The sequence below is a fragment of the Denticeps clupeoides genome, chromosome 6 (genome assembly GCF_900700375.1).
Source record: "Denticeps clupeoides chromosome 6, fDenClu1.1, whole genome shotgun sequence".
Classification (NCBI taxonomy): domain Eukaryota; kingdom Metazoa; phylum Chordata; class Actinopteri; order Clupeiformes; family Denticipitidae; genus Denticeps; species Denticeps clupeoides.
This window is the reverse complement of record NC_041712.1, coordinates 7291307-7319001: the sequence shown is the minus strand read 5'-3', so window position 1 is coordinate 7319001 and position 27695 is coordinate 7291307. Positions and strand designations below refer to the sequence as shown.

The following is a 27695-nucleotide window of genomic DNA, read 5'->3' as shown; positions in this document are numbered from 1 at the left end:
GTTATATTGGTATGTAGAATCTCAAAAGAGTTAAATCCATGTCTGGGTTTATGAGTAATACCGAGGTTATCCTTATAAATTACTGCAACGCCACCTCCTCTTCCAGTTAAGCGAGGTTGGTGTACATAGCTGTATCCAGGAGGACTAGACTCGTTCAATGCTACAAATTCGTTTTTTTTTAACCAAGTTTCAGTCAGGCACAGTACATCAAACCCCTGATCTGTAATAATTTCATTGACAATGAGCGTTTTAGGTGTAAGGGATCTAACATTTAATAATCCAATTCTTATATCGGGGGTGCTGGTGGTACGTTCAGAAGGAGTGATATTAACGGGTAGTAAGTTGCTGAAACAGACACCCTGCCCAGCCCGTGGAACAGACACAGTGTCAGCATATTTATGAGTTTTATTATTTACGTTTCTTGTAGAATCTCTTGTTTTAATAGAGTGAGGTAAAGACACAGTGTCAATAGTATACACGCTGGGTGGCGACTCTACGCAAATGGAAGACACTCTGTTTAGCCAGTCTGTCTGCTGCCCGGTCTCTGACTGAGTCAGTTTTGTTTTTTGGTTCAACTGTTTTTAGACAACTGAGTGGCGCCCGCCCAGTTGGGGTGGATGCCATCTTGCCCAAAAAGACCAGGCTTCCCCCTAAATGTTGGCCAGTGCGCTTCATTCTCCTTCACGCTCTCAGTCATGACACAGCCTGAGAGTACACTGGCAGAACAAAAGCAAATATGTATAGCCAGATGTTACATCAAATGTTTCTGGTGCTTTCATCAGACAGTGAAAACCGTTGACGCTGGTTGGCTTTCTTGGTGCAAAGTAGTGTCAGCCATGCTGTGGTGATTAATCTCGAAAGATTCTTTAATTAGAACCTGTGATCCACATCTGGATTGACTGCATGAAACAGTTTTGAACCTGAATGTTCTTTTTGCATGCATGCATTCTTTCCACCTCTACCCCTCCGATCAACACCAACACACACTTACTATATGTATAGATGTCCCCATTCTGGTGTACATGACCAATTGACACACATTGTGACTCAATGAGACTCTTCACAGCTCTGATATATACAACCTGTATTTATGAACCTGTGGAGATATCAGCACAGAGATGTTGTTTATATGACAGATTTTAGATACATATGCTCTTTTTTCCAACAGTTCCTCTAAACGCAGTCATTACCCCTGCCCAGAACCATACTGTAGGAGTGTAACCCTTTTATAAACATGCACAGCTGTTGCATAGAAATCGTCGCTATATTCTCATTCATGCAACTTAATAGTGTTTTTCTTCTATGCTCGTCATAGAAAATGTCTTGATTGATTTCAAGCTGAACAGTTCACTTGCTCTGGCGTAACCGGGTGTATGTTTGGTAAATAAAACCGTCATCAGAATTCAGCAACTAAGCTGTGGATAATACAAAATCTTATTACAGATCAGGGCAAGCTTGGTGGTGCTGCAGGGTTTATGAAAAAAGCAACCATAGAGAATCACAGACAAGTATGGAGCAGAAGAAGTGTCCACATTGGTAAAGGCAGAAGTCTCTGGTCCAAGCATTAGGATTCCCACTGAATAGTCCTGTGGATGTCCTGGAAGGCTGCATCCCGAACCCATGTCCCTTTGATGGACATCGTTGTTTGACAGTGCCTCTCTCGTTGGGGCACTGGTCATGGTGGAAGTAGTTGGATATTGGTGCACAAACACAAAAAAGGGGTTAAAAGTCAAGAGGACGCACATCATCCCTGTTTCCTTATAACTATATCCATTCATTTTGCATGGGACAAAATTGTGCTTTTTGTGAACGACCCCATGTCTGCACAGCTACACTGGAAAGTAAGACAGGAGGAGAAAAGGGGATAGAATTTATCGGACAATGGCCACGCTTCACAGTAGCTTAAAATGCCAACCCTCCTTACAAACAACGCAGATGCCGAGTGACTTTTCCAGAAAGACACATGCTGTGTGAATGGTGTTCCAGTTTTGAAGTCCCATAGACCCTGCTTCACCACAGTGCAATGGGGCAGTGCTACAGTGCAAAAGAAAATACGTTTTTTTCCAGTATGCATTTTTAAGTTGAATTCTCATCTGTGGAAGAATGGTGTATAAAATATATACTACTTTCTTACCAGCATATATAACACTCTGTGCACTGGAGAAGGATTCTGCAGTGTAAAAGTGTTGAACAGGACAGGAACCAAGACACAGTTACTTATTGATTTCTAAGATCAGCCCTTCAATCGACACAGATTATCGCTTATCTATTTGTTCATGTCTGTTGTCAGGTACAGCAGGGAGAGAGAATTGGAGGGCTGTGGGGTCGCTTCAGGAACCCACTGTAATCTAGTCTAAAACAAGAGGTGGGTGCTGGGTAGCACAGGGGAAATTTTTGTGGCCTGGATTTGAAATGAGATTCTCCACAGGAGATCTCTTGGGTGTCCCAGGAAAAGCCAGGGAGGGAGTCGGTGAAGGACTAGAAGTCCTTTCCTCAAAATCTCAGCATGTGGAAAACTAGGATTCCTCTCTTGTGTGCAGCAGAGAGGAAAGCGTCTTCTTCCCAGGAAATAGTTCGGGTGATTTAACACCAAAGTAGAATGTTTGAGTCAGGAAGATGATGAGTGCAACAAACCTACAGTATTATGACCGTTTGCATGAATCACAGAGGGCAAGAGACGTTTCACCGGATAAGGTACACACTGCAACTACACTGCTCTTATACTACAATTTACTCTTATGTGGAGTTAGGTACCCATTAAAGGGTTCTCCTCTACTGCTAATGTTCTTCAGAACCTGTTCTGCGATGCCTGATGTTCATGGTTTGATCAATAGGAGCTCCCCATTTTCTGTGCTAGAGCTGTCTCTTTGAAACGTAGGGACAGAAAGGAAAGAAATAGCAGCAGCAATGGCTAATCAGCCAAGAGACATCATCTTTTTCTAAAAATATTATTAATAAAATATACCCACATTTTTACATTTCTATTTCTAACACTTATTTTGACCATTTGTGTGGGCTGATGTATTTCGAGAGGTGGGGGGCTAGTGTATTTCCAACACATAAAGCTCACATAACACATTAAGGTTAAGGCTGTATATATTTTCATAACTGGCAAAAATAACTTTTCAGCACCCTTCAGGCTGCTTACTACCAAAGAGGAAATCCGAGGTGAAATTTTCGTAACATATTGAGGTAAATAATATGGGTATGTCTTCTTATACTTTGACACTCCCACAAAAATGGACTCTCTCACGATTTGAGACCTGGCAACCTAAAAGAAGGTTATGCAAGATCATACTGGCGCAAGAGCAAGAGTTATATTCTAAACCTAAACCTAAATATGTTTGACAAAAATGCTTCCGTTCCTAGGTGTTGCACAACATCACATAACATTATCAACAAGCCTAGAGTTTCACAGTAGAGTAAAAGGGGGACGAGGGCCTGTCCACTGAGTCAACACGCCACTGTCCAAGCCAGTACAGATTACAGGACACGAGGCATTCAACCGGCACCGGACTAAACACGTAACATCGAGAGAGACACAGACATTCATTTCCTGACATGGCCAAGCTGTGTGTAAATACAACTGAAGATGAAGTCCAGTTCCATTTTCTGTTAATCAACCCAACTAGCCTATTGAGTCAAATCGCACAGTGCCACCACAGCCATGGCATCAGTACATACTCATTCTGGGATGACAAGACAGGCTGCGCAACTCAACTAATACACTTATAGATAAATATATGAACTTTTTTTTTTTCTAATATTAATTTTCTAATAGTATAAGAAAGATGAGGGCTCTCTGTAGCTTGTAGGTTCTGATTTAACACACGCAGCTTTTCTACAGCATGAATACTTTATCATCAAAATTGTTCTATGAACTACCATCATACTGTCCCAGGATGGTTTTGGAGCAAAACAATTTAGTCAGTTTTATTATATGTAATGAGTGAAGCATCTCTTGCGTTTTTTTTTTTTTTAAGTTGTGCTCAGTTTCAGTGTTTTTTAATGTGTCATAATTCACAGCGTAATATGGTGTCCTAATTTAGTAATTATGTCATTGAGCACACATTTTCATGTATTTTGTGATATATGAGGAATTCAGGAATGTTAAATCTAGGTCATTTTTTCTTAAAAGGCAAAACCAACAATGTCCTCTTCAGACAAAAATATTGCTGGCACATGGTTGAAGATATGAAGGTAACATTTTACGTGAGTTTTTTAATTGAATCTTAAAGGTTAAATGTGCACATGTATTTACCCCACTGCAGGTTTGTACCTCAGGACAGTCTCAGGAAAATTATTTGAAAAGGAGTGGAGCTGGTTGGTTGGCTGATAGACACAACATTCAGTACTGAGAGAGTGAGTTTTTGTAGATATGTGCCGTGCTGTGAGTAATGTTATCACAATGCTCTGTGCATATGTGCATCTGTATTAGTGGCTTCGCTTGTCAATGAAAAATGCAGATTCGCAAAACACAAGTACAGATACTTGAAGACTCTTTATGGCTCCCATTCTCCTGGTCTCTCACTCTCAATTCAACAAAAGAAAGAAGGAAAACAAAAAAAAACATGTATCCATTACAAAAACCCTTCTAGTATTCTGGGGTACTTCATCAGACAGGTTCCCAATTACAACCGGAGATAACATCTCTGCATACTTTGTGTTGTACGTCTGTGAATGGCTCAATTCATGCACAGATGATTCTTCCACACAATTAGACACTCTGCTGGGGCTATATCCTTCTATCTGACCATCAGAGATAAAATGATTTAAATACAGAGAAAGAGAGTGAGAAATAATAATAGAAAGAAAATGCAACAGAAAGATGCGGCTCTTTTTCATCTCTGTTCTGTTAAAAGGATAGATAGATAGACAGACAGACAGACAGATAGATAGATGTTCTTTTACTCAAAAGACTATATCTCATTTGCTTCTGCCAGAGGTGCTAGAACCCTGATCGCCACCTGCCCCTCGCTCCGAGATATCAATCTTCTCAGAACCATCGCCTTTCTCTGAGCGGTCGGCTCCTTCCGAGCGGTCTGCCCCCTCTGATCGCTCCTTGCGCTCTGATTTGTCGGCATCGGTTGATGATGTGGTGGGATGTGGCTTCTCCCACTTGGCAATCTCCTCATGCTCATTCAGACTAGTGTTGATGCTGGATACCCAACGTTTCTGATCCTCCTATGGGGCCAACAACATAGTGCCATTTTCAGTTCTTTTGTTTTCGATTGGAATTGTGTACACGAATTATAAATAATTGAAAAACTAAGGTACAAACAGTTAAGATCATTGATACATGATCTAGATTAACAATATCTGTTAATCTAAGACAATAGATGCTTACTTGTACTAAAATGCAAGGATTTTTACCTTGAAGCTATTGTTAATATTTTTTAATTAAGTACACCAAATATGGCACATCTTTTCTTGTTGAAAAGTCAGACGCATTACAGAATAAATACAGACTCACATACCTCATCCTTGGCAAGGAAGATATATTCATCTGGATCGTTGGTTCTGTGATAGAGGTGAAAGATTTAGTAGCTGCCTCTGGTGAGTTAAAATAAATAAACTTTCAAATGATTTGCAAATGATTAAGTACATATGGGAGGTTGTGAAATCGCCTCACCTGAGAATGAAGACATTTTTCTTCTTTTTGTATCCGTTGGTGCTGTCACAGGTGCAGATGCCAAGGTTGAGTAGAGGTTCATCATTGTATGACGTGTTTGTGTTCCTGGCGTCCTTGTAGAATCCAATTTGGCCTTTGGACAGCACACAGTACAGGTTCACCCAAGATTTACTGTGAGAAGCAGAAAGACAGAGATGCATTAATTCAAATTCAAATTTTATTTGTCACATACATAGTCATACACGGTATGGTATGCAGTGAAATGCTTTAGCAGACCACAGTATTGCAAATATTGCAAGTATACAATGAACCAAATGAACCAATATGCAAATATTGCAAATATAACCAAATATTACACTTTTATGTCTTTCACATAAAACATTAAATATGTGTAACAGGTAAGGTGAAAGTGTGCAAATGAGTAAAAAAGTAAAAAAAAAAAATTTAATTGTGCAAGAGTAAGAAGAGTAAAAAAGTTTGTGCAAGGACCCTGGGGAGATTGAGTCCAGAAGTGAATGAAGTAAAAGTGAAAGTGCTGGAGTGTATTAGAGTACTATGAAGTGTTGTGGTTGTTGGGCTTGTATAACCGTTCAGAGCTCGTATATAGCAGATAATGTCACCCCCAGATCTAGGTCTAACTAAAAAGTAGGCGTGGCTGTCCGAAACAGGAGTTGTTCAGTGCCAAACATCCTCTGCCAGCCATTGGTTTGTAAATTTAAATCCATGGTACAGAGGTTCAGTTGACTGCAAGTATCCAGAATTTGAATAGGTTTTAAACAGTAGATGGCAGTGTGAGCCAATTGCACCCCATTAAATGCTTTTTTTACAATCTGAACCCTTTAAAATGTAGCAACTACAGTAGATTACTGTATGCATTTCTCTACGCCACTTAGCCATAACGCTAATTACCTGTTGGGGCTCCGCTCTTTCCCTTCAGGTTCATGTTTGCGATAGAGGAAGCCCTCCTGCTGGACGGTGTGGGAGGGGATCTTAGGCACAGGCGGGGCACTCTGGGCTGGTGCTGAGCGTGAACGTCGGGTCTCTTCTGGCTCTTTGGGACGTGGCCTCCGCCGAGGTTTGGGACGGTCCCTGGCGCGAGGGCGATCTAGTCGGCCAACGGGTGCTGAGAGACTGCTTGGAGGGCGGTACACTTCTCCTCGTGCCTGAAAGAGCAGTCACAACAGCATCAACATGTACTAATCATTTTTCAAAATACACATATAAACCCAGCTTGAGAGCTGATTTTGTACTTTCTTACTGCCCTTCTCATGAAAATCTAATGTCAGCAGTACTGAACCCTATTCAGGACATAACTAGCTACACTATACAGTGTTGTTATAATTTTTCTAAACCCATGGGAATAAAACCACTGTGTAGCACTGGAACTGATATAAATTAACAAGCATACGTACGTGAGCAGCCTCTCGTTCCTGGACCTGCTCCACAATTTCGGCCATAGTGGATCGCTTCTCCCTGCAAGAGCAAAGAGCTGCTTGTGTCAGGATAAATGAAGGTATTTCAATAAAAATATTTTACGTTGTGTTCCTATTAACATATAGTATGTACAGTGTATTCCATCAAGTATAGTATATTGTATTACCAGATCTACTAAATTATTATTTCGAATAATTGAGTGGAATAAATATAACTCTACATTATTATAACATAGTTTTTCAATTTTGTTTTGTACCATATTTGTGTATACACATCTGTAACTGACACAACAAGTTTTCTATATATTTTACACAGATCGCTTGTCAGATGGCTCTTTTCCAGACTCCTGGTCACTGGACTCCTGCCGCTGAAGCCGCTGTTTGCCACTGCCCTGCTCCTGCTCGCTGGATGACTGGCGCTCCAGCCGCCTGCGGTAGCGCTCCTGCCGCACTATGAGTGGCAGCTCATTCAGCCGTGCTTGAATCTCCTGCTCACTGGAGGTTTGACGGCCCAACCTATACTCGCGCTCTCGCCGTAGGTGGTCCATCTGTGGGTCGGACCGGCTGCCGCGGGGGTCCCTCTGAAGCCTCCCATGCAACAGCTCTAGGCAGGGGTCAATTCCAATGCCAGGGCTCATTTCGCCTCTTTGCTGCTGGGCGTGGTGGGTCTCCAGTAGCAGTGGCACAGCTTTATGGATGTGGTTGATCTTAGGCTGCAGGCAGTCAGACTTCAAGTGCTGCCATGCGTAGGCCATCTTGGGCTCAGTCACCCCAGCTGCCATGACTGGATGGCTGAGCCCAAGGTAGCTGTCTACCCCTAATCCGCCCTGTTGTTGTAGCCCATGGTAACCTGAATTGTCCATAAGTCCCACACCACTTTGCGGGTTCAGCCCATGGTAGGTGGATCCATTCATGACAGTGCTGTATGCGCCCAGAGGGGAGCTTAGTCTCTGCGAAAGGGAGTGTGTTGCGCTTATTGGCAGGTCTGACCCTGCCTTGGCTTCCAGCTGTTCCTGAAAACTCTGTCTGAGGAGTGGGGAGGAAGACGAGGAGGAAGACGTGCTCTGAACCAAGCAGGACAGGGGGAACATCTGCCTGCTGAGCAGTGACGACGATGTTGCCTGCCTACTTTGTTCCTCCTTTAATTTCTCTGCCTGTTGAGAAATAAGAAAATCTATATGTTAAGTGGCATAAATGAAAGTAAGGCAATTTGCTCTTATAAAGAGTCAGTTAATTGACAGTCAGTAATTGACAGTCAGTTAAGAAATAGAGGACTGTACAAACGAAACTGTTTACCTCTACTGCAACTCTTAACATTATAATTGTAATACGCTTTTTGCCCATTGGTGGTTACTTTAGAGTTCACACTGCACAGTTTTCACAGCGTGTCCATCATATCCATGGATTTTTCTAAATGTACATTTATGGCATTTATCAGATGCCATTCTCCAGAGCAATTTTTAATCAGCAGTTACAAGGACAGTCCCCGTGGAGACACTTGGGGTTAAGTATCTTGCTCAAGGACACAAGGGTAGTAAGTAGGGTTTGAAACTGGGTCTTCCATGTCATAGTGTGTTACCCACTAGGCTACTACCACCCCAACAGAATACAATATGCTGTTTGCAAAATGTTTGAAAAAAAAAAAAGGTGAATAAAATGGTGAATAATACACTTAATATACTTAATATACTTATTCAGAACTCATATTTAAGAGACTTTTTTGTATTGTTTGTTCGTTCCTTTGGGAGCAATGCAAAGACGGCACATTTCACACCATGCAGTTTGATTGGTTAAGTTATTTCAGATGGCTTTTTTTTGCACTTTAACACAGATTAATTAAATTATGGGAACCTGGCGTAAGGAGCTGAAGTGCTCTTTCCATGTGGCAGCTGCTTTGCGGAATGCCTCATGTCGACGGATCAGCTGCTCCACCTCGTCTGCTCCACCCACTCCACTAGCCCCAGCTACGCTGCTCACACTCTCCCGTGGGCTGATGGGACTAATGATTGGCTCTTTGGAGGTGAGCCACACCTTCTCTGTTTGTGGCTGCTGAGCAGTTTGAAACTTCAGTTTTTCTGTACATGAAAGAATATGGCCAAGTATAATTTTATATGTCTTTCTCTTTACAATCAAATTAATGTATGTTTCACTCTGTGTCACATAAAAACTAAATGTTATCATTTGCTTACTGTGCTGCAGTTTTTCCCAGTGCTGGTCCCATCGATCATTCATGTCTTTCTGTTTAGCGATGACGAGTTCTAATTTTTCTTTAACCTGTGACAGAGAGAAAACTTCTGGCACCAAAGACATCAAGGGATCGAAGGTTCTGCTGACTGTTGTACATGTTTGTGTTATGTGCATGGTATGTGCATGTGTATGTCTGCACGTGTGTGAACAAGTGTATACCTCTTCATTAGCTGGGTTGCGGGCTGCCAGCAGCATCTTGCCCATCTCCACACAGTGCATGAAGCTCTTACTCTTGGCCTCCATTTTGGCTTTCAGACTCTGATGTTGTGACATCATTGTTTCTACAGCTGATATATCTCTGTCGGAATCGCGGAAATATAAGCTAAGCTATTGTTTGCTATTGTTTAAATCAGAGAATTTAATTTTGAATTTGATGTACCATTATATTTGTGTAATGTTTAAATACAAAGAAATTAAATACAAAGAAATTAAATACAAAGAAATTAAATACAAAGAAATTAAATACAAAGAAATTACAAGCTTAAAACCTTCAAAAATATCATACCGTGCATCCTCTGGTGATGGTCCAATCTGTCCCATAATGCCATCCATCCACATGCTGAGCTCTCGGACCATGGCAAGGAACTGAATCTTGTCTGTTACTGTGGAGACCTGCACACGGCTCCCTTCGCAGGCAGCCAGCAGCTCCTTCCATGCATGCATCACTTCCTGCTCTCGACAGAGGATGGCATCAGCCCTCTCCCCAGCGTATATGGCCCTCAGCTGGGCAGCATTCTCCTGCAAATGTCGCACCTGACAAAATAAATAAATAAATAAATACATTTACTTAAACTGCCCAAAATCAGCTCCATATTTTTGGTCTCATCCTCTCTTTATAGTTACATTTTATGTCTGCAGTAAATACATGCCGAGAATTATTGATATATTTTTTATTTCTATTCAACCAGCATGTTTTTTTTTTTTTTTTTGGATCGCAAATGTTACAGGCATCTCCCAAAAGATAATACAACGATTTACAAGAGGCATCAATGTGGGGGGAAATATCTCAGCTTTTATTAACATTTGAGCATTGAGCATTGAGTCATGTCCAAAATTATTCATACCCAATACAAACTGTCACAATCTCATCTCTGGGAAAATCCAAAGTTCAATACAATTCCAAATAATTCCTAATTGCCTTAATTAATTGGAAACAGATTTTTTAATCAACTCAACACAAAGGAGCTCAGTGAGGAAATTGTGGCTGCTAACAAGTCAGAAAAGGGCTACAAGTCCATATATAAATGTTTTCAAGTTCAGGTGGCTAGAAAAAGTTTTAATTAAAGAATACAAGATGTTCTTAACTGTGGAAATTCTCAGAGGACGAGGTCAGAAGCAAAAAAATGATACCCGTGCTGGCCAGGAGGATAGTGAGAGAGGGGAAAATTAATTGAAGGATCACCATCAAGGCCATCCTGATGATTCTGGGCTCTGCAGTCCAACAGACACTGCACATTGCTGGGTTCCACGGATGCAGACCAAGGAGGACACCACTTCTCCAGGTAAGGCAAACAAAAGCTCACTTGGCCTTTGCAAATGCTCATCTGAACAAAGAAGAAGACTTCTGGTCTTCTGCGTTATGGTCAGATGAAACAAATATTGAAACGGTTCCTTCATTTGGCATAAAAAAGAGAAACCTTCAACCCCAAGTACACATCCCCACTGTCAAACATGATGGTGATAACCTAATATTTTGGGGATGTTTTTCAGCCAATGGAGCAGGGAACCTAATCACAATAAACGACACCATGAAAAAAGAGCAATACATGAAAATTCTCAACAACAACATTAGGCAGTCTGAAAATAAACTTGGCATTGGCCACCAGTGGACATTTCATCATACCATACCATATTTATTTATAAAGCACTTTAACACAACAAAAGAGCTGTCCAAAGTGATGTACATTCAAATAAAAATAAGTTAAATAACCATGAACAGGACAGACATGGTAAAAACATGGACAAAAGAAAACAGAATAAAATCAAATAAGAGAAACATGTAGCAATTTGAATTAAGCAAGGGGTTGAATAAAACAGAAAATATTTAAGACAACATATTAAAAGAGTTAAGAAAGTACTGCATAAGAAACCACATGAAACACTGCATAAGAACAAAATAAGAAAACGAGATTTAAACTCAGTGATTGACGGAGCTTGTCTGACACTGATTGATAGGTCATTCCATAGACAATTTTACAATATAGTTAACCTGTGCATCCATTTCAGATTTGAGTCCATTTTAATACCTAGGTTTGTAATCAATGATTTTTCACATGGGGCTAGGGAAGCGAGGTCAATACGGGGGTTACTACTACCAAAAAGCATACATTCAGTCTTACTCTCATTTAGGTCCAGGAAATTTAAGGCCATCCACCTCTTGACATCAGTCAGACAGTCGAGGAGAGGTTGGATAGAGCACCCCTTGTTACACTTAAGGGGAAAGTAGACTCGACAGTCATCTGCATAGAAATGAAAGGAAAGACTGTGTTTTCGAAAAAAAAAGAGAGGAAGTAAGTGCAATGAGAATAAAAGAGGACCCATAATGGAGCCCTGTGGTACCCCCCACGGAAGTACCATTGAAGATGAGAAGGAGTCCTTAATAGAGACTCAGAGGCTTCTATGTCACAGATATGATTTTGAGGGCTGGACCCCTAATGCTCCAGCCTTGAACCAAGAATGACATGATCAGTTGGATCAAAAGCTGCTGTTAAATCAAGAAGCACAGGCAATACAGTCTCCCCAGAATCAGTTGCTAACTAAATGTCATTTAAAACTCTTAACAGAGCCGATTCCGTACTGTGATGGGATTTAAACCCAGACTGAAATACTTCCAGTATTGCATTTCTGTTCAAAAAGGACATGAACAACTTTTTCAAGGAGTTTAGAAATCGACCTAAAGCTTGATAATGCGGTGGTTCTGAGACCTGTTTAACAGGGGTAGAACAACAGCATGCTTAAAACTTTTGGGTACCACACCAGAGACGAGGCTACTCTTAATGATGGAGGAGATAAAATGCCACAAAGTTGGGAATGGCTTTTTTAAAAGGCGAGGAGGAATAACGTCTAAGGGGGAACCTGTGAGTTTCATTTTAGAAATAAGTTGTATGAGAGAGAGAGAGGCTCAAATTGGTCAAGCACTGCAATATTCGGTGGTGCAAATGATTGGTGACCAAGAGGGGGCATGATCTGGGCCCGAATACATTCCACTTTTTCCATAAAAAAATGCTTCAAATTTTCACAGGATTCAGCAGATGTCTTTAACAGCTTAAGAATGGAATTTAGTGTGTTAAAAAGTAGGCGGGGTTATGGGAATTACTAGATATTAGATTAGAATAGAATTTATTTGTAGCCACTTTCACCGCCCTTTGATAATGTTACCATTGCTGTAAGATCATTTCAAGGGCACAGTTTTCTGGTTGGTTACAGGTAAAAGAGATGCAAACGTCAGCAGTAGTGAACAGTTTTAAAACACGGCGGAGCCGAGCAGGAACACATGGCTTCACAGGTTGGACAAAATCAGATTGTTCTAGATCTTTTACAGATTGTTCTAGATTAAAACCATGACAATGATCTAAAACACAGAAACGGTTATCAGACAAAAACATTAACGTTTTGCAGTGGCCCCGCCAGAGTCCTGAATTGAATGGAATTGAGAATCTGTGGAGGGAGCAAAAGATCAAGGTGAAGGCAAGGAGACCGTCCAACCTGAAAGAGTTGGAGCTCATTGCTAAAGATGAATGGGCAAAGATGCCTGTGGAGACATGCAAAAAGCAGGTGTGCAATTAAAGGAATCATTTGATGAAGGCCTTTCTATTGATTATTGAGAAGGGTATGAATAATTTTGGACATGACACTTTTTGTAAATATAAGATGAGATTTTTTTTCCCCCACAATGATGCCTCTTGTTCAACGTCTTATTATCTTTTGGGAGACGCCTGTGACGTTCCTGGTCAAAAAAATTTGCTGGTTGAATAAAAATAACTTTATAGAGGTATGAATATTTCTGGGCTTGACTGTATACTGGGCATGGTGTCTGACAGATCCTGTGGTTGTAATCCTTCAACATCCCTACGTACAGAAAGGCATTCCTTGTATTTATTCTATGTAGTTACTGCTTTAATAAAATGTCACTGAATATTAAAGGTGAATAAAAAGCCTGCGGTTCTGAATAATGGAATTCAAAAATCAAATGAAGACTCTGACCTGTGTCACCAGCAGCTGGAGCGAGTGCTCAAATGAGTGCAGCAGCCTCTGAAGACCTCCAGGGTTTGCAGAGCTCATTTGACACGCCCGCACCTCTGGGAGCTGCTGCATCTTCCCCTCTATTTGAACTAAAACCTGAGAACAAGAAATCACGCACCTTAAAATAGATATCTTATCGTAGGATGGAGAGATGAAAGTGCAAGATTAGTAAGATTAAGGTATAGATGTGAAGGTCTAGTATTAAGAAACACATAATACACAGCACATGGCCCTGATGTACCACCACCTCAACATCGCAACCCAAGCAAAACGAAGGTTAAATTTAATGCTCACTCACTCACTTTCCATAAATGCTTAGTCCTACTTAGGGTCGCGGCTGCTGAGCCCATCCCGGGACACTGGGCACAGGGTGGGGACTCACCCAGGGCGGGGTGCCAGTCCAACACGTGGCACACAAACACCATTCACTCTGACACTCATGCCTATGGACAATTCAGAGTCGCCAGGCCACCTAGAGTAAATGCCTTTTGATGGCGGGAGGAAACCGGAGAGTCCAGGGGAAACCCGCGGCAACACAGGAAGAGCATGCATATTCCGAAACAGACAAGGTTCGGATTCGAGGTGTGAGGTCACGTCCCTAGCTGCAGCATCACCATGAGGCCGAAATTCAACATTTTGAATACTTTATCTGAAACATGAATAAATGAAGTGACTGGTTGGGTTATAAACAGACATCAGTTATCTATGTACCTCTTGACAGTCGGTAAAAAACTTATGAAGCTGGTGGGAGGCAGCAAGCATCTGACTTCGGGTTTCCATCAGTTCCTGCAAGTCAGCCCAGGATTCATTGAGGCCGTCCTTCCATTCTGCAATGGTGGCAGCATCAGAGTGTCCGCAGTCGATCATCTCATTCACCATCTTATTCACCGACTCCATCTGTCGCTGGCCAATGGCTCGAGTCTCAGTGGTGAACTGGGTGAACTGCTCTTGCAGTATCTAATATGAGCAGAGGTGAGTGGAAATGAGTCTAGCACCACCAGAAGACCAATTGCATCTGCCTACTAACCACTTTCTGTGATGAAAAAGAGTGAATTTAGAACATTACAAGATTAAGAAACCCTTGTGTACTGTAATGTACTGTGAACTAGTAATGAATGATTCTTAAATCAGCTGTAACAATGATGTGTGTGTGTGTGTGTGTGTGTGGGGGGGGTGTCATTGTGTTATGATGGAAAGTGAATTTTTACACCCATCAGTGTCACTGCTGCGTTGACAGTGTCCCTCCACACAAAAATATCCAGACAGCAGCCATCCTGCGGTCAGAAACTGACCACTGATGAAAGGCTTGCAGCTGCACAACATAAACTGTACAACAATATTAGATATCCCGTTGCATAATGACCAAAGAGAGGCCCACCGTGACATGGTCCAGGTTCTGGCCCAGCTCAGTGGAGCTGGCGACCGTCTCTCGCTCTGAGATCCACTTCTCTAGGCTCTCCACTTCATGCTTCAGCTGATAGAGCCAGTACTGCTGCTCAAGCTTGGCCTTCCTCTGTTCCACCAGGTCCTTCAGGGAGACATACAGGCGGTCTATGTGTGACTGCTGCTTGGTGATACGTTCACTGGAACACAGATGAGAGTTAAAAGAGAAACTTAAGCGGGGCAATTGTGGAGAAAAGGAGGTCAAAGCCCAGTTGATGTACAATTTAATTATGAATGATGTGGAGCTGACTCATGCAGTCAGTTTTGGTATCTGTACGTTACTTATTAATCTAAAGTTGTCAACAGTACTGAATGTGGATGCTTTAAATATGTTCATATGTAATGCTATACAATTTTTTATCTATATTGTTTCTGAATAGGCAGACATCTAGCTGAGGTATAAATAGTAATGGATGGTTGATACCATTTTCTTCAATGTTTGCATTAGATGTACATGCAGCAGAATGAGGGCAAAATAAAGACAATCGCTGGAAGATTAACTTTGCAGAGAACAGCAAGTCTCCTGTTTCTTATACCGTTAAAAACAGAGATAGCCGGTCCAATCTCAGAGAGGGTGAGCAGTTTGTATTTAGTTTGCCACACATTAAGGACCTTATTGACCAAGTGCAATGTTTACGTTTTAGATCCATCCATCCATTGGTATGAACAGGTGAGTGTACCTCTCTGGGTGGCCAAGCTCCAGCATTTTGCGACACTGCTGAGACAGGAAGCTGACCGTCTCAGCATAGCCCTCCACTGTCTGTTCAAGTGCCAGTTGCTCCTTCAGGAGTTTCAGCGTGCTGGCTTCATCCTGTTAAATCAGTGAAAGGGCTACAACCAATCCACATTGAACATGAATTTCATGATTATGGAAATATAATTTGTTTCAGGAACTGAACTGTTTGGGGGCAGAAGTTGTGTTGCTCATAAAGACTTCAATATTTATGCATTTCAATTTCTTTGTTTTTTTTTTATATGCACAGAAAGACCACTGTGTTGATTATTTCAGACTAATTGTGTATAATTTAAAAACCATACCCAGCTAGTGTTATGTATTCAGTGTGGTAGCATATAGTTACCATATGGAATTAGCCCTCAAATTAGCCCTGATTCAATGTAAAAATGCTCAGCTGGGAAGAACAACTATGATTATTTCATGATGTTTCATTATTTTTGCATTTAGGTCTTTTTTTGTCCACTATAGCCCAGTAGCCACCCCATTTTAGCTTAATAACAGGAAAAGGTTATTAACATGGGAGGCATTCAGCCAGGTATTTCTAAGATAGGGTCTAAACCTTCTTTTTTTCAAAGAAACCAAAACCTAAATACACATTCTTATTTGTAAGACAAATCAAATTAGAATTGAAATGGTAATTTATTGTAATTTTAATATAAAGGGACTTTGTTGATTTAGCTGGTTATACTGTTTTAGCAATGTAACAATATAATATATTGTGAAAACTCCACTCCAGCAGTATGTAGTTTGATTTGTATACATACCGTGCCCTTCTCCTCATTGATAACTTTAAGCTTCTGGTCACTGAGCCATGACTCAACCTTGGCGGCCTGTGTGTAATACTGCTGGGCATGGCATGAAGCCTCCAGCATCAGTGTGCGTCGCTCCATCTCCACCAGCAACAACTCCCACAGCTGTCGCACGTGCTCCGCCCCCTCCCGTACCAGCTCCACCTCGGGCGTCCGTAGGGCAGCTACTGCTCCTGCCCTCTCCAGCACCTCCTCCAAATGCTCCCGCCGACTCTGTAGCTCCACTTGCAGTACCTGATCCAGCCATAACATATCAATTTTCTGCCTCTGCTGCCGTATTAGCTGATTTTCATACAAGTATATGTGTGTGTATGTGTTTATATATGTATACACACATAATATTATCAGCTAAAATTGGAAATAAAACATTTTCTGTTCATCAACATATGAGACGCCAGTCTGCTGTGGCAAGCCTGAATGGGAGTAGCCGAACATGAAGGATGAAGAACACTGTACTGAATAACAGGGCAAGAATGGAATATGATGAAAAAACTCACCTCATTTTTCTTCATCAGGTGCTGTACAGTCTGCAGACTGGTCCCATATTCTGTAGACGAGGCCAGGGGTAGACATTCCTGCAGCCAAAGCTTCAGAACACAAATGTGCAATTTCAATGAATTGCTAATTTCTGTGATTTAAATATACTGTAAACTTATAATAGCAATTATATACACAATGTGTATATGTCATATTGTATCAGTATCAATAATGTGACTTAAATCTTTACCCTTTAGAAAAATATATTTGATCAATGCAGTAGCTACAGAAGTCAAACTTACAATCTCATCCTCCAGATCTTGGCTGACTTGGTGAAGCTCTTTGGAGGCCAGTAGGATGCGCCGGCGCTCCTTCAGCGGCTCGATGAGACGGCAGATGCGAGTCTCCTCTGGATGCTCCTCTACCCTGCTCCTTAACAGGCCGCTCTGAAGTTCGGCTCCAGCCAAGTCGGACAGGTCTCCACCCAGGTGACTCACACCCCTCAGCATCTGATTCTCCATACTCTGCAATAGAGGTACACAGAAGAAAGGAGAAACCTCAATTAGTATGGATTTGTTTTACTCATTTTGTCCCCTCATAACTTTACTTCATAAACCACAATATTAATATTTATTATTCCAATATTAATTCTTGCATGCCATAAAACTGATCCACATATTTTAACTAATAAACATAAATACACTCTAAGTTCTCAAGGCATAAAAAACTACATTTTATAATTATATTTTTAACCAAATCCAGTTTTTTAAGGATTTCTTGTTTTTCAATCAATTATTTATTTTTACATTAACAAATTATAGAAGCAGAATGGATACAAACAAGACTGTATACCGGCACAAATTAACCATGTTTGATTTAAGAAATGCTGTTTGGAGGAACTCTTTAACGAATATTACAGAGTCCAGACTCACCTGTATCCTCTGCAGCTGCTGACTGAAGGTGGGCCTGGCCTGCAGGAGCACAGGCGGGGTGGAGGAGGTGGCTGTGCTTGCCAGCCGGGGTGGCTGCTGCTGCAGCTGTGAAAGCTGCTGGTCCAGGTCACTGAAGGTCTTGGTGGATTGCTCGCCAGAGGTCCGGTGGTTCTGGGTCTCAAACAGCTGCCGAGCCTTGGCTTTTGTGGTGCTCTCCAGGTGGTTCCAGCATTCTCTCATCTCCTCCAGCTTCTGTTGGACGACAGATTGCAACTCTGGCTGTTCCTGGATCAGCTCTTTGCCTTCCTACACACACAGAGGACATACACAAATGAAAAGTGATCAAAGATCCTCATGCTTTAAAAAAAAAAAAAGCAAACGCACTAGCCTTCATTTGTGTATCGTTCAGGATGAGGAAGTACGTGTGAGATCTGTTATTCAGATTGGCTCCTCACATTTTGAAATGAATTTATAAAAGTACAATGGATTTCATAAATGAAGAATAACCCACTTCACTTAGGTTGACGTCTGCAAAGTTGTCAGCACCCTACTAATGACTGGTCAGATAAGTGTGATCCCATTATGAATATCTCATGACACCACTGGTATGAAAATGTTTGACAATATATGGCCTTTTTATGGTACAACCTTCTTCACAGTAGCAAAAACCATTCATGGTGATACCCCTCACCAGCAACCAGCACCAATAATAAAAAAGAGTGCAGACGAGGGTCTGTTCCATCTTCAATTTCCAACCTCTGTTCAGTTAGAGCTAAACTGATCCCTGGATTAAAAAAATATTTCCATCCTGTTACTTGCAGTTTGCAGATTGTGTGTAAAAGCACCCTAACATGCCCATCACACTCTGTCCTCTGACCACAGTCCAGTACACAGTCCTGTTTTGTGGACTGGTGTGTGTAGGATGGGGATTGTGTAGCTCTGTATATTTGTTTAAGAATGGAAGGGGGTGTAAGAGTGTCTACATGTGTTTTGGATAAAGTACAAGGAGGAATGGGTGTGATGAGCGCAGGATGGAAAGAGATCAAAGCACCTTAGAGCAGCGGATTCATTCCAGATACATAAAAATAGAGTTTAGAACACACACTTTTATCTCATATTTTCTTTTTTGACATTACAATCATACTGACTGACTATGCAAGAGGATGTACAACATACACACATAATTTGTCTTTTTCAACTTCACAGACATGGTAACACAGAGAGCTGCTGTCGCTTCTTCATCAGTGATGGGCATGGAGGATCCCCTCTTCAGCCAATTACTGAATACTGAATTATCCTTCCTGCTAATCCCCGTCAGGGAAGGGAAAATGAAAAGGCATCTCTCACTCCTTCTCCTCCCATTGTTAGAAGTAGGTTGCATATGAGTCACAGTGATATTTTCCTGTAGCCTCACTATTTTTGAAAAAGAAAAGTAATGTGATGTGATGTTTATGTGTACTGTGTCTTCATGTGAGTGAATGGGCGTGTATTTGAGGTGCTTGTGTCAGTAAATGAGAGAGAGAGAGAGAGAGCGGGAGAGAGACTTTGTGTGTGTTTGTCCGGTGTGTGTTTCATAACGCAGTGCTGCATTTCTCCCTTTGGCACCAGCTCTCTGCCTCCTGCCTACTGCCTGCTCCGACACATACTGCAGAGCCAGCAGAAATACACAGAGACAGAAAGAGAGAGAGGAAGAAGTAGGGAAAGAAAATGAGTGAAAGAGAGTAGGCAAGCATAATACGAGGACAGAATGAAGAGGAGGAAGTATGGAGGAAAGAAGGAGTAGAAGAAAAATGAATTGCAGAATGGATGAGAAGAATAGGATGGTGCAGCAAGACAAAAGGGGAGGGGTTTGAAAGGGGTGCCAAGGTGGCAGTGGTGGCCTAGCGGTTAGGTAAACGGCCCTGTGATCGGAACTTGCCACTGAGGTGCCACTGAGCAAAGCACCGTCCCCACACACTGCTCCTGGGGTGCCTGTCATGGCTGTCCACTGCTCAGCAAGGGTGATGGTTAAAAGCAGAGGACACATTTCGTTGTGTCACCATGTGCTGTGCTGCAGTGTTTCACAATCACTTTCACTTTCAAATGTTAGGTAAAGACTGACACGTACATCCCCATATTATAGATATTACAAAAATGGGCCCAGTTTTGTCCATTGAACTCTATATATACAGCAGCATACACATACACAAACACTGCAAAAAAGTGTGCTTTCTGCACACTTCATCCAGAGGGTTTCATGCCTGAGAGAGCTGTGTGAAAATGTCATTAAAAGGATGGACTTTATAAAAAGGAAGTCAGCTGTCGCAGCGAATAAGGCCAAATAGATTCTGGATTGGATTCGCTCGGTCCCCAGCTTGGGTAAATGGGAGTGTCACATCAAGAAGGGCATCTGGCATAAAACTTTAGCCAGATCAGTTGTGTGGACAACCAGACTAGCTGATCCGCTGTTACGACATCTAAAGGGAGCAGTCGAGGGAAGGAGATGATGGATTGAATTCAGATCTGTAGAATTTGGAGATCAAGTCAGCACCTTGAACTCATTATTGTGTTTCTCAGACCATCCACCATTTTTGCAGTGAGGTAGGACACCTTATCCTGCTGAAGGAGGGTCCTGCCATACTGTTTCCATGAAAGGATATAAATAGTCAGGAACAATATTTACCTAGGTGGTACATGTAAAAGAAACATCAAGATAAATGCAGAACACACACTCACTCGGCCAGCCATGTCAAGCATGGTTTATCAGACCAGCCCACCTTATCCACAGCTCTGTGGACATTGCAGGTGCATTTGGCAGTGGGCCTGGGCCTGTGACAACACAGCCCCTCAGATCATTCAAGGACAAAAAGATCATTTACATTTGTGACATTTAGCAGACATTGTTATCCAGAGTGACTTGCAGTCAGTAGTTACAGGGACAGTCCCATTGGAGACACTCAGGGACACAATGGTAGTAAGTGAGGTTTCAACCTGGGTTATCTGGTTCAAAGGCATGTGTTTTACCCACTAGGCTAAGACCACCCCTTGAGGCCTATCACACCCACTGCTAGGTTCCACTGTAGATAAGTAATAATATTCTATAGTGAGAGTTATGTTTAGAGTAAGAATATATAGTGTTTTGTAACTAAAGGACATAAAATGTTGTTAGATAGTATGTAACACTGCACAAAATGGTATAAACCACTGTAATTGAAGTAAATTCTAATATTGCTAACAGTATAACAAAAGGAATTTTTAGCAGCCTTCAGTTAAGCATTTAAAATTTCAAAAAGCATTTACAAGGAAAAGCATAACACAATACCAAGCAGACACCATAATAATTCACTTGTATAAATTACATTTAGAATGAGCAAATATGCATTTTTGCTGCACAAATATGTAAAAAGAAGTGTGCAAATGATCAAGTATCTTATGTTGGCACCCACCGACCATCAGCAAATGTCAATGCACAACTACGCAACTGATGTAGGCAGAGTTCCCACACTTTGTTTGAGCTGTTCAAGTCACCACCGACTGTTCATTTGGACCTTGGCACGCTTACCCTAGGGTGATGTTGGCAGATCACATCAACTATCATATTCCATCACAATCTGTGCCACATAGCTCTGTTCAGTCAATAAACACTCCTGTCTCTTCCTGTAACTAAAAGCAGCTTAACAATAAATACAGCTGGATGATACATTCCATACTCAAAAGCTAAAATATTCAGGATATTGTTGTTCACACCCAACATTCAGAGCTCCTCATTTGAGCATGTGAAGAACAGACTCTGCGATTCAGGCCGGAGTTTCATTGTGTTTGTTCCCAATCCTCCTGATTGTGTGCAGCTCTTCTGGCATGTATAAATGTTTGCCTTTTGTACTCGATCCTTGTCATGGTCCTTAACCTATATGTCTTGTTTTGGTGCATGCTCATGTTCTCTGTAATAAACCCCTGTTTGTGAAAGTCATGCAAAGGTGTCTGTGTGTCCACCACACCACGGTGACAGACCAGCTTTTTATGTATATTTTTACATGAAGGAATACTTGTCATAATTTGGACAGCAAGCCACTTATTGTTTTTCAGTCACTCCACTTGACACAGAAAGAGACAACTGAACTAATGCTCGTTATTAAATATTTCACCTGTAAAACAGAAAAAAAGCTGAAAAATATGCTATAAATAATGGCAAATGAACAAATCTTGAGAAGACAATTGTAAAATGTTGTTTCTTATTCTTTTTTATAAGATGAAAATACACATTCTTCGGTTTTTGAGGATTAATAACATATCAAGCCACCACTATTTGCACTGTGCACAGGTCTTTTCAAACAATGACTTTGAATGTCCAATGACTAATTATCATGTTAAGATTGGGTAATTTTGAAGATATGTTCATATTTTTAACAGCATTCAATATTACCAGTATGTTTTAAGGTATGAGAAAGTAGGGGCAGCAAGGTCAGATGTAAGGACACCCTGTAGACTCTGATTGGCCCAGTAACCCTGTCAGTCAGAGTGATGGCAGCCAGGCCCCACCCCCTGTGCTGAGTAAGGACAGTGTGGATGAAAGGAATTGTGGGGGAAGGGAGGGCAGGAATCCTTCCAAAAGGACACTGAGTTCTCCAATCACAGTGGGACGCGGCGTCATCGTTTCTACAGTCTCTCAGGTAACGGGGCTCATTGAATTGCGTTTCCGCGGATACCTGTCGGCCGGTCCAGCATGTGTGTGTGTGAGAGAGACTTTCAGCCCTTGAGAAGCACTGGAGTCAGCCCTGAAGAACCACTGGCGGCCATCTTCTTTCAGTCCCAACAAATGACACAATGCAACTGTAACATGATTTATGGAAATGTGTTCCTGCAGTATCACTCTGGCCTGCTTACACTCAAATGTGTGTTAGAGACATTTACAATGTGAAAAAAAAGATGTATTACATGTAGCATCCCTAAACACAGCAGAACAGCGCTGTATACTGTGTCATTAGTCAGACTTCAGAAATCACCCTCACTGCATATATTGACTATAGAGGTTTGATTATGAGGTTTTCTACTGTATTCCCACACATGGTCTACATGGATTTGTTGGATTTGTTCATAATACTGTAAACAGAAAAAAATATATAATACAACTTTGAAAAATATGTGTAAAACTGCCATGCTGTATTATTGTGTTTCCTGTGCAATAATTCTGTGTGGCGAATTTGTCAAATACTTTTTGCAGTACTATTATTTAATAATTAACATCCACATCTGAACATGTGACTCAAACCAGATTTAATTGTATTTACAAAAAATACTTCCTTGTAAAATGTCTGAATACTGAATAATTATTCTAAATATTAATCATATATTTGTATGTTTGTATATTTGTTTATATCTTATTGCTTTTTAATATATGCCTGACTTTATTTATCTTTATTTTGAAGTCTAACCTTGAGGAACAACATAGAATCCATTCTTCTTAGTAGAGCTAATGAAAAATATTTCACACACTGTGGGTCTCCAGTGACAACAGTCCACTATATATATATATATATTTAAATGGTTTAAAAACAGTAAACCGGAATGTGTTTACTCAAAAATAATCTCAAATAATCATATTCAGGCAATAGATATAAAAATCACTATTTAAAATGCTACATCTGCAACAGTTTAGCTAACTTTTTGTATTTACAAATGAATAAAACAAATGAATAAAACGAATTAATGACCTCTTAGTGTTTTTTGAGTAGTTTGCCGTGGCTTTTAGCTACCTACAATAACGACTGAAGACATGTACATTTCTCTGATATAACTTTGGTTTGTGACTATGGTGGTGGAAGGAGGATACAGATATCCAGTCATTGATTAGAGTTCATACAGAAGGTGAATACAGAATGATATTTCTCACTGATGTTTGTTTGAAAAAATAGAGCCATAATTGACTAGAACTTTTATGTCCCATGGATGGTGGAAGCTGTATTAAAACAAGCCATTGCATTTAATAATTAAAATCTTTTCCATTTTACCTGTGTAGCCTAGAGAATATTACAAAATACAACGTAAAAAGCGGTGGAAAAGGGGGGATGCAACAGAAAATAACAGAAAACTAAATTTTATCAGCATAATTAATGCTGTCCTCTGAAAAGGGCTACTACTGATATAAAGTTATATAACAGGAAAAAGTTATATAAACAGGAAAGCAATAAAATGATCAGTGAAAAGTGTCAACAAATACAAGTTATATAAATGATTATTACTGCACATTAATTGTTGTTTCTGTCTAAATCTCTTTTTTACCACAATAGCTGAAATCTGCAAACCACAGCATTTACTTTAGCAGGCAACTGAGTATGAAAATGTCAGGAAAGTCCTACTGGGAATGATGAACTTTGGGGTTTTAGTTTTTGGGGTTAATTAGAGCCTCTTTTATCGATGACACGTCTTATATCCACTTTATATGTAATTGCTCCAGCATTTTAATATTAACTATTTGAAAATGCATGCTTCCTGTTTATGAACTTACTTTCATGCACAAAGAGCAGACATCACATAGATTCTAAAGGACTGCAGGTGCATAATATTAATATTATGCAAACTCTGCGTGGTGGGGCGTGCTCGGTGAGTAAATAAAGGTCAGTAGCAAAAACTAGGACAGGAACAGTATTAAAGTTCTGTGTTGGGAAATCCTGAGACAAGAGAAAAACATCCTACAGTTTTGTGGTGTTTCTGTTTTGAGCTTAACAAACCAGCAGGCCTTTTGACTGCACAGATCAATAAAGACAAAAAACTTGCTACCCACAATGCACTGCCATGAACTGCAACTTATGAATAAAATAAGACTGCTGTCATTGTAATTGGCAAACGCAACTTGATGCATCAGTAATCTGGTGGTTTGGGCTTTCTGATAGCAGTTGATAGCGAGAAAAATATAACACTATTAATGCAAAAATTGCTGAATGACATCTGACTGATCAATGATCTGTCTGCTCTCACTGTCATGAGCCTTACTGCAGCCTTTTTATTCTTTTAACCATAATGTCAACCACCATGCTAGCCCCTTCTTATTAGTACAACTATGTAATTTTCTTTCACTTTTCAGATTCTTGTTTCTTCCTTGCTTAAACTGCACAGGGTAATGGCTAGCTCAGACTTGTAGCTCAGATTCAGACAGGAGGTCTGCTGGCTTACTGTGTTTCTTATAAATGATGGCAAGGACAGACCTACAAACTGTGTCCTTAAATTAGACCTCAGAATGAGACAAAGCAAAAGTTTGTCACTCATTTTCCATCATAGACAGTGAGGATTCAGAAATTAGGAGACATCTTGTCTCCATCCAGCTTCCTTAAAACATCACATTCTAAATGACACTATTGCTGGACAAGGGTGCTCATCGTTGTTGTGATACTTTTGGGAACCTGCTCTGGTGTTTGGCGGGGATCAGACTGATGAAATATCTGCAGCACACTGGCATGTTGTTTTCACAGGAAGCCTCAGAAAAACAATTTCCTTTCTGCACAGCACACAGCGCCGCATATGTGATACTGCACAAACGATCACATTACATGGGAAAATGTATGAGAAAAGCAGGGGTAGGATGACCACTGCATTTCATTATCTCAGCAAATAGGAACAATTCAGCAGCAGAGGCTGTGGGCACGTTAGCTCCTCCTCAAGGAGAAAGCCTTTGAGTCTCTGAGACGGAAGCACGACTGCAGTAGGAAAAGCAGAAATGCCGACCTCAGTGATGCTGAATGTGGAATATTTTCCTGCGGACATGCAGTGCCAGTTTTACTGTATATGTCTACATATGAGAAGAGCAAACCTTGAGTTTGGAGAAAAGCCATAGGCATTGCAAAGAACCACATGAAACCAGCCCAGCGTCATTAACTCTGACCGTTTCCTGTGCCTTAAGCAGCACATGACCATTTCTATGGGTGGAAAGAACCTCCACGCATGACCAGATGCTGATGCCCTGCAAACCAACCCCAAGTCAGTAGAAAGAATACCATTTTGAAAAAAAAAATCTTCAGAATGCCACCCAGAGGATCATATAATCCTTAAGAAATTATACTTCTAATAAACCTTAAGTTGATATGCATGCTATTCGTGGTGATACTTCCTTTCATGACACATTTTCAATGCGCTGGTATCCAGTGCAATAATAAAAAAATAATAAATAAATTCTAAAGTAAAGTTCAACAAATTGAATTACCACAGAGAGTAGTGATGATAAAACACTTCTCCATTGCTACAAAATGTATCGTTCATTTAGAAAGATACAATGAAGATATGATGACTGGATTTTTTCATAGACAAATAGCCCATAATATACTGCCAACCCTATTGGACATCATATTCTGACAACAACAGCTTTTATATTTACAATATGAAACAGGACCTTAAATCATTAAACTTTACCAATGCAGCAAAATCTGGCAGAACAGCCTATTTTCCATCCTTCTCGTGACTTTTTTTCATAGGAAAAAGCATCCATCTTCACCCATACACAAGCAAGAGCAGCAGGTCACCTTTACAGCATCATGCTGCTACCTGGCTAGCTGCCTCACCATTCCTCTACCTGCCCTCTCTGCCGTAACCTCGTCCCGCCCTCATGTACCCCGGCCCATAGCCGCTTGGTGTGAGTCACCTGCTCGATCTTGGCCAGCCATTCTTTGTTGCGGGCCAGCTCGGCCATGAAGGCCTGGTGCTTCATCCACTTCCTGTGCAGCCGCTGGGCCTCGTCTCCGGCTCCATCTCGGGCCATGAGCATGGTCTCAGCCTGGCCCTTCCAGTCCTCAACACGAGGAGCTGCTTCCTGTCTCTCTTGCTCTCACTGTCCTTCTATGGGTGAAAAAGGAACAGATGAAAATGGCCCACCCATCTCTTCTCATGCACTTATCCTACTGTCCGTCTCATACACCCTTGCATGCACATATGTGTCTTAAAACAGGACACATATGTGTCTTAAAACGTACGAAACCCCAAAAATTCACCAATCACCCAATAAGCACCTCAGCAGTGGCAGCAGCACAGGCACCCCTGGGTCCTCATGTCCTCCAGATCACAGGCTGGGCCCCTGCAGTCCCGGGTGCTGCAGTCTCGGCGCGTCGTCAGTTCCCACAAAAACAACCAAATGAAGTGTGGGTGGGGGCAGGGGGGGGTGTGGACGGGGGAGAAAAATCACAATGACAAATGAGCGGCCTGTGGTTTCAAAAGAAGGGGGAAAAAACCCACAAATACATCCACAAGGGTTCCTCGGTACGTCAGTGTCCATTCAGGTCCATTCTGGTTCAGAAAAATCCCGGCTGGAGCCTCCAAGCAGGGAATGCTAGCGGTGTTAGCATCCGTCTCCACCGCTCAGGGCCGAGAGGCTGACGTCCCTGCCGCTGCTGCCTCCCGTATGCAACCGTCGTCCTGGTGAAGTGTTGCTGTGCTGAGGGGGTGGAGTGGGAGGAGCTGGCTGAAGGTGGTGATGGGTTGGGGAGAGAAGTTGGGGCTGGAGACTGGAGTGGGGAGGGCAGCCGATGAGAGTGCAGGTCTTTTTTTTTTTCTTTTCTTTTTTATAAAGGAAACGGGGGACGGGCCTTCGTCCGTAGAGAAATCCGACTGCTGGCCAGCGCTGCGGACGATCCTGGGCTTGTGCTTGTGGCGTACTGACTCGCTCACGCTGTCTCGCTCCTCCTGCCTCCCCTCCAGTCGTCTGCTCTGCTGCTGCGTGCTGCAGTCCCTGCCTCGCAGCGGACGCGCAGGCCGTGCACGCTCATCACAGGCAGCACTGCAGTG

At 41.5% G+C, this 27695-nt stretch overlaps 1 protein-coding gene across 2 annotated transcripts; it reads right to left on the bottom strand.

Annotated features, from left to right (window-relative positions):
• Positions 1–1069: 1069 nt before the first annotated feature.
• On the bottom strand, positions 1070–27695 carry sptbn4a (spectrin, beta, non-erythrocytic 4a). Of its 2 annotated transcripts, none has more exons than XM_028984383.1 (20): positions 26924–27695; positions 26560–26753; positions 17952–18257; positions 17322–17543; positions 17040–17129; positions 16498–16776; positions 15678–15808; positions 14933–15137; positions 14266–14511; positions 13516–13650; positions 9818–10065; positions 9472–9610; positions 9255–9339; positions 8917–9146; positions 7378–8219; positions 7045–7105; positions 6542–6795; positions 5633–5803; positions 5478–5520; positions 1070–5184 (listed from the first exon to the last, which is right to left on the bottom strand). In XM_028984383.1, exons 2-20 carry the CDS (start codon positions 26680–26682, stop codon positions 4927–4929), a joined length of 4068 nt encoding a protein of 1355 aa, XP_028840216.1. In that variant the 5' UTR covers positions 26683–26753; positions 26924–27695; the 3' UTR covers positions 1070–4926. The 2 variants fall into 2 exon arrangements, with proteins under 2 accessions (XP_028840216.1, XP_028840217.1); XM_028984384.1 differs by having other exon boundaries at positions 8917–9140.